The sequence below is a fragment of the Arachis hypogaea genome, chromosome 5 (assembly GCF_003086295.3).
Source record: "Arachis hypogaea cultivar Tifrunner chromosome 5, arahy.Tifrunner.gnm2.J5K5, whole genome shotgun sequence".
Classification (NCBI taxonomy): Eukaryota; Viridiplantae; Streptophyta; class Magnoliopsida; order Fabales; family Fabaceae; genus Arachis; species Arachis hypogaea.
The window spans coordinates 90,002,650-90,010,611 of record NC_092040.1 but is presented as its reverse complement, the minus strand read 5'-3'; the positions used below and the strand labels follow the sequence as shown (position 1 = coordinate 90,010,611).

Below are 7,962 nucleotides of genomic sequence, written 5' to 3'. Positions count from 1 at the left end.
AATGAATACTTTGTGAAGATTCTTCAGTGTTCACCAATAACTGCCACTATCACTTCCGATATCCCCATCCATATCACCACTTCATCGCCATGAATTTAATACCCTTGCGGCGAGCGTAGCTGCTGTGCTCAGTGCCCACTGCGTTCTTCACTATTCAATGATGCGTTCATCAACAACAGCTTCTCTGCGCTTCTTTCGGCGGCAATCTGAATCTCAATTTGGTACTCTTTCTCATCCCTAACCCTTCCTTCTTCCCATTACTCTCTCTTATACCACTGATATTGATGCCATCAAGGACAGACCCCATCTCCTATATTCTATTAGGAATCTCCAAAACCTTGATTCTGCTTTGCATCTCTTTCACAAGATGGTTTCCATGAACCCTTTGCCATCTGTGAAGGACTTTAATTTATTGTTTAGCTTTATGGTTAAGATGAAGCATTACACAGCTGCCATTTCGTTAATCAAACACTTGTTCTCCTTAGGGCTCAAATCTGATATCTATACACTCAATATTGTTGTCAATTGTCTGTGCCGTTTGAATCACACTCCCTTTGCCTTCTCTGTCGTGGGGATGATGTTCAAAATCGGCTTGGAGCCCGATGTGGTCACATTTAACACCATTGTTAATGGTCTTTGTATTGAAGGCAATGTGGATTATGCTATTTGGTTTCTTGACCACATGGATTACTTGGGATATCAACCCGACTCCCACACGTTTGGAGCAATTATAAATGGATTGTGCAAGATGGGGGACACCCCTGGTGCCATTGCCATTCTAAGGAGGACGGAAACAAGAAAGTGCAAACCAAGTGTTAATGCTGTGGGTTATAACGCAATTGTGGATAGTCTTTGCAAGGATGGGCTGCTATCTGAGGCTTTGAGTCTATTCTCTGAAATGACAACAAAAGGTCTTCAACCCGATACTATCACTTACAATCACTTGATTCAAGGACTCTACTTTCAGCAGATGGCAAGAGGCTGCATCTTTACTGAGTGAGAGGAAACAAAAGGGAATTATGCCGGATACGCATACTTTTAATATTTTAGTGGATGCTCTTTGTAAAGAGGGATAGATTTCGAGTGCTAGAGCCATACTTGGTCAAATGGTTCGAATTGGAGAGGAGCCTGATGTTGTCACCTATCACTCAATGATTGCTGCTTATTGTTTCCAAAATCAAATGGAGGAGGCCATGAAAGTATTTGTTTTGATGGTTCACAAGGGATGCGTACCAGACGTCTACACTTATAATTCATTAATCCATGGGTGGTGCAAGATCAAAAGGATTAATAAGGCTATTTATCTCTTGGATGAAATGATCAATAAAGGTTTAAATCTGAATGTTGTGACTTGGAATACTCTTATCGATGGATTTTGCAAAGCGGGTAAACCGTTAGCTGCTAAAGAATTGTTTTTTACAATGCACAAATTTGGTCAATATCCTGATCTATTGAGCTGTGCCACTATATTGGATGGCCTATTCAAATGTCATTTGTTTTCTGATGCAATATCATTATTTAGTGGAATGGAGAAGAGTAATTTGAATCTTAATATTGAAACTTACAATGTGGTGCTCCGTGGGATGTGCCATGCTGGAAAACTGAATGATGCACGAGAACTCTTCTCTTGTCTGCCAGCGAAAGGCTTGAAACCTGATGAATATACTTGTACAATAATGATCCAAGGTCTATGTATGAAAGGACTTCTGATTGATGCTGAAGAGTTACTGATGAATATGGAAGAGGATGGCTGCTTGCCCAATTCCTGCACATATAATGTATTGGTTCAAGGATTACTGAGAAGAAATGATGTTCCGAAGTCAGTAAAATATCTTCGGATTATGAAAGGAAAAGGTTATGCAGCAGATGCTAGAACCATGGAATTGCTTTTAAATTACCTCTCTACGCACAATGGTCAGAACGCTTTTCAAGAATTTGTGCAGAAAATTGTTTGAATATATCAATATATCAAAATATTTCTTGAGCATAGAGTTTTGGCCAAAAGCCTTTTCTTTTCTGCATTCCTCCCCAATCCGCCACCAAGTTCAGAAACAACCCTCATTCTCTTCTATCGGCATCACGATTGCGCCGCCGTCACTCCGTTTGCTCACGCCGCCGTCGCGCTCTGTTGCTGCCGTGCCACTGTCGCTCCTCTTGCTTGCGCCGCCTGTCGCTCTGCTGCTGCCGCGCCGCCTCGCTCCTTCTCTCTGTTGCCGCCGTGGCTCCTCCTACTTTGGTCCTTCTCCGTTCTCTCTCAATCGAGCTCACAAGAACCAGGTATCGTTTTCAAAGCCAACTTCAGTTTCAATTGGAAATCCCCTATTTCAGGTGTAAACTATGACCTAATTGTAATATCCTGTTTTTTAAATCTAGAAATCATGGTCATCATGTTTTGAATTCAGAGTGAGTTGTCAGAGATCTGTTGTTTAGTAGCTGGTCTATCTTCAGAGATTATTTTGAGTAATATTTATAATTTTAAAATAGAAGTTTTGCTGTAGCATACTTCAATGTGCTGTGTCAGGCGGAAAGTTACTCTCTCATGTTTAGCAGTTTCTACCAAAAAACATAGGCAAGAGTTGTAGAAGCTTTGCATTTTGCACCATCTTCTTTAGTGGAAAAGTTTACTTTCAGTCCAATTGGATTATGCTAATAGTTGAAACTTTTGTAAGCATTCATCTTATAATCAACTTTTAAACTGCTGTCGCATATTGTTCTGTATTTCAGAGTTGTTCTCAAGGGAAGCACAAGATTCCATAGATCAGAGGATCAAATGGAGGACATGCTCACCTGAAATTCCAGTTATGTTTTCAATCTTCGTGGGATTACTATGTTACATTGGAGACATTTATTACTATAGAGGATGACTGTAATCTGACTGTGAGTATGACCTTTGACTTTTACATAGAAAAACAATAAAGTGGTTGAAGTTCAAAGTCAAAACAATATACTTGATATCTCTTCGGGATTTTTGCATCTTGCTGGAGATTCATTAATACCTGAAGCAATCAGTAAGAAATGCCTTGAAGATGCCAAAGTTCTCCATCAGGTGGATAAGAAATTCATTCCAGTTGTGGCTGGTGGAACCCTTGCTGTTATTGATCAGGTCTGTCTTGCTGTACACTATTGCAGATACAGTACAGTTGAATATCAAATAAGCAAAAGTATTGACAAGTTTCTATGGAAATCTCATTGACCTCCGAATTTCTATTAGAAAATATCACGCTTGTATCTTAAATTTTGGCTGTCCACCTCCACGTGTACTTGTATCTACCTTTAAGCAACAGTTAAGTTATATTGCCTTAGGGTTATGCATTTGCATCTTTTCAGCTTAACACAAGCCTGGATTCTTGCTAAATGATTTTTTAAAAAACAATACTACACTTTACAGATGCAGTAAGTTGTGTATAACATTAATAGTTCTTTTGTTACAGCATGCTGCAGATGAAAGAATCAGACTGGAAGAATTGCGGCAAAAGGTAAACTTGTTTGTGGTGAATGCCAGAAGATTTATCCAGTGTTATTTATGAGACTAAGTAACATGTAGGTATTATCTGGAGAAGCAAAAGGAATAACCTGTCTGGATGCTGAACAGGAACTGGTATGTACCCTATGAATTAGATAGAGGGTCTATGAGACTCTTTTCTCTCCCTGATTCTTTAAAATTATTACACCATTAGCAAGACGCATTATACAGGTGCTGCCAGAGATTGGTTATCAACTACTTCATAGTTATAGCGAATAGATTAAAGATTGGGGTTGGATGTGCAACATTCATGTTCATTCTGAACCCTATAAAAGGTATGCTTGTCTGCTGGCTTGCAAAAGTTGTATACTTAGATCAATGTTTTTAGAAGGCGAATAGTGTTAATGAGTCGTTCATTATTTATTGTTTTGGCAATGAATCAAGACAGAAAATGCCTTTATTTGCTCATATCATGCATCTTATTGTCTGGCCCCAAATTAAACTAGAATAATTTGTTACATCAAACTCATTCAGTTGGATGTGGTTTTTAATATATAATTTTCATTGCCTTGCAGGAATCTGGATGTTCTCAATAGACAACCAATGGCCGTCACACTTATAGTGGTTCGCATCGAGCCATGCATTTATTATTATCAACATTTAAATTCAATTTGCAAGAAGTGCTAAATGCCTTCCATGTTTTACATATTACTGATGTGTGTTGTTATGTATTTGCTTGTAGGTACCTTGTATTTTAGGTGTCAACTTAAATGATGTTGATATTTTAGAGTTTCTTCAGCAGGTTTAAAAAATCCTTATCTGAGCCTTTGTTGCGTTATAATTGTATTCCTTCAATAATTGAAAATTGCAGGCTCTTATGAAAAATTCAACTGATGCCATGAAGGAATAAAGGGTCTAGATTTTACATTTGGTGAGTTATCTGCAATATGTAATTTAGACAGACATAGTCATCTTGATTGTTTCTAATTTAACATATTGAAAGTTATTGGTGAGTTATCTGCGAGATGTAATGTTATATTTGACAAATGAAAAATCTTACTTCCCCTGGGGATCAGCAATAACAGTTAATCCATTATTTTGTTTGATTGCATTGCAATACTAAAATCTGCTTTGCATATTTTCTTGAATTAAGATGGAGGCACTCTCATATAAAAAAAAAGGACTTCGAAGAGTTCTGCTTCGCTGCAATCAGTGTATACCAGCTGCATCTGATTGTCGCTTTTTAAAATATCTATTAAAATCGACATAATAGTTGTCGCTTTTTAATTTTAAAATAGACAAGGAAAATTAAATATAGACAAAGAATTTAACGTCGATTTTAGTAAGCGCATTATAAACGGAAACATTGTCGATTTTATTGAATCAAATATCAGAAAAAATGACGTCGATTTTATATAATAATATCGAAGGTAACGTTGTCGATTTTAGTAAGAATGTAAAATTCTTAAACTCATATTATAGACAATAATGCCGTCGATTTTATTAGAATTTTGAAAAATCTACAAGCTTTATAGCGACCTCCTACGCCGTTCATTTTGCCGTCGAAATTTAATATTATCGAGGCTAAGTCGTCGATTTGGCTGTCGATTTTAACGATGTTTCTTGTAGTGATACATATATATATATATATATATATATATCTTAATTTTTATATTTTTAATTAAATAATTAATTAATAGAATAATTAAATCTGTCATATTAAAATAATTAAATTTACAATTTGTTTACATTAATATAATAAAATTTTTCCATCAAATACCAAATTCGTAATTTTTATAAACAATTAATTAATAACTAATCTTTTACGATGTAAACGAACAAAGGACACGACATGAGACGGGACACGCAGACACATTAATTTAAAATAATTCTTATAAGATACAGGAGTATTTCATATTAAAATATAAATTAATTTTTTAATTATATAAAATATTTAAAATAATTTTGTTCTAATAATTAATAATATATATTATTTCTAAACTCATTTCAAGAATATATATTAAGCGTGTCTACAGAAATTTTTTTTATTTTTTATTAAAATACGATTAGACGTAAAAAACACGTAGACAATATCAATGTGTTGTGTTTGAGACACTTGGACAATATCTCAAACACAACACTATCCGAATTTGTGGGTATCTACCCTCTCCCCTATCTATTCAAGATGAATAATTATTTGTCCCTCCGAGATTTTTCACATGACGAATTTTTGGCGAAACGAAATGGGGTCGGTTTAGGTTAAACCTGTCCCAATAAATATATATTTTTAATATATAATATATATATAAATAATTAATAAAATAATTAATAATATTATATTATATTTATATTTTTATTTTAATTTATATTATGTGTTATATAAATTTTAAAAATTATAAAGGCAGTCAAATAAGACCAGACAAATACTCACAAAAACGAATTAAAATTTAACTTTTTGCTGATAAAAATAGGACAAATTCAATACTGATTATTTAGGACGGAACGGGTCGGATAGGAAAAAAAACCCGCCATACCAGCGGCATGGCCAACTGGCCAACCCTATGACCCCTCTCCATAGCTAATTTCTAATTTTCATACCCTTGCGGCGAGCGTAGCTGCTGCGTTCTTCACTCATCAATGATGTTGCGTTCATCAACAAAAGCTTCTCTGCGCTTCTTTCGGCAGCAATCTCAATCTCAATTTGGTACTCTTTCTCATCCCAAACCCTACCTTATTCCCATTACTCTCTCTTATACCACTGGTATTGATGCCATCATGGACAGACCCCATCTCCTATATTCTATTAGGAATCTCCAAAACCTTGACTCTGCTTTGCATCTCTTTCACAAGATGGTTTCCATTAACCCTTTGCCATCTGTGAAAGACTTTACCGTATTGTTTAGCTCTATTGTTAAGATGAAGCATTACACAGCTGTCATTTCGTTAATCAAACACTTGTTCTCCTTACGACTCAAATCTGATACCCATACACTCAATATTGTTGTCAATTGTCTGTGCCGTTTGAATCACACTTCCTTTGCCTTCTCTGTGGTGGGGACGATGTTCAAAATCGGCTTGGAGCCCAATGTGGTCACGTTTAGCACCATTGTTAATGGTCTTTGTATTGAAGGCAATGTGGATTATGCTATTTGGTTTCTTGGCCACATGGATAACATGGGATATCAACCCGACGCCCACACATTTGGAGCAATTATAAATGGATTGTGCAAGATGGGCAATACCCCTGCTGCCATTGCCATTCTAAGGAAGACGGAAACAAGAAACTGCAAACCAAGTGTTGATGTTGGAGGTTATACCACAATTGTGGATAGTCTTTGCAAGGATGGGCTGGTATCCGAGGCTTTGAGTCTATTCTCGGAAATGACAACAAAAGGTCTTCAACCCGATACTATCACTTACAATTGCTTGATTCAAGGACTCTGTACTTTCAGCAGATGGCAAGAGGCTGCGTCTTTACTCAGCGAGAGGAAACAAAAGGGAATTATGCCGGATATGCATACTTTTAATATTTTAGTGGATGCTCTTTGTAAAGAGGGAAAGATTTCAAGTGCGAGAGCCATACTTGGTCAAATGGTTAGAATGGGAAAGGACCCTGATGTTGTCACCTATAACTCAATGATTGCTGGTTTTTGTTTCCAAAGTCAAATGGAGAAGGCCATGAAAGTATTTGATTTGATGGTTCACAAGGGATGCGTACCAAACGTCTGCACTTATACTTCATTAATCCATGGGTGGTGCAAGATCAAAAGCATTGATAAGGCTATTTATCTCTTGGATGAAATGGTCAATAAAGGTTTAAATTTGAATGTTGTGACTTGGAATACTCTTATCCATGGATTTTGCAAAGTGGGTAAACCGTTAGCTGCTAAAGAATTGTTTTTTACAATGCACAAATTTGGTCAATATCCTGATCTTTCGAGCTGTGCCATTATGTTGGATGGCCTATTCAAATGTCATTTGTTTTCTGATGCAATATCATTATTTAGAGAAATGGAGAAGAATAATTTGGATCTTAATATTGAAACTTACAATGTGGTGCTCCGTGGGATGTGCCATGCTGGAAAACTAAATGATGCACTAGAACTCTTCTCTTGTCTGCCAGCAAAAGGCTTGAAACGTGATCTATATACATATACAATAATGATCCAAGGTCTATGTAGGGAAGGACTTCTGATTGATGCTGAAGAGTTACTGATGAATATGGAAGAGGATGGCTGCTTGCCCAATTCCTGCACATATAATGTATTGGTTCAAGGATTACTGAGAAGAAATGATGTTCCGAAGTCAGTAAAATATCTTCGGATTATGAAAGAAAAAGGTTATGCAGCAGATGCTAGAACCATGGAATTGCTTGTAGATTACCTCTCTACGCACAAAGGAGAGAATGCTTTTCAAGAACTTGTGCAGAAAATTGTTTGAATATATCAATATAGCCTAAAATCATTTGAAAATATCAATATAACCTTAGTTCTTTAAAA

The 7,962-nt window shown here is 36.2% G+C and overlaps 2 protein-coding genes across 3 annotated transcripts; both read left to right on the top strand.

Annotated features, from left to right (window-relative positions):
* Positions 1–1,487, top strand: LOC140184716 (pentatricopeptide repeat-containing protein At2g18520, mitochondrial-like). 2 transcript variants are annotated; one of them, XM_072237415.1, is made up of 2 exons: positions 1–221; positions 648–1,487. In XM_072237415.1, exons 1-2 carry the CDS (start codon positions 158–160, stop codon positions 998–1,000), a joined length of 417 nt encoding a protein of 138 aa, XP_072093516.1. In that variant the 5' UTR covers positions 1–157; the 3' UTR covers positions 1,001–1,487. The 2 variants fall into 2 exon arrangements, with proteins under 2 accessions (XP_072093516.1, XP_072093515.1); XM_072237414.1 differs by having other exon boundaries at positions 486–1,487.
* A 4,444-nt stretch (positions 1,488–5,931) lies between these two features.
* LOC112801803 (uncharacterized) lies at positions 5,932–7,962 on the top strand. Its single transcript, XM_025844736.3, has one exon. It carries the CDS (start codon positions 6,101–6,103, stop codon positions 7,901–7,903), a length of 1,803 nt encoding a protein of 600 aa, XP_025700521.1. The 5' UTR covers positions 5,932–6,100; the 3' UTR covers positions 7,904–7,962.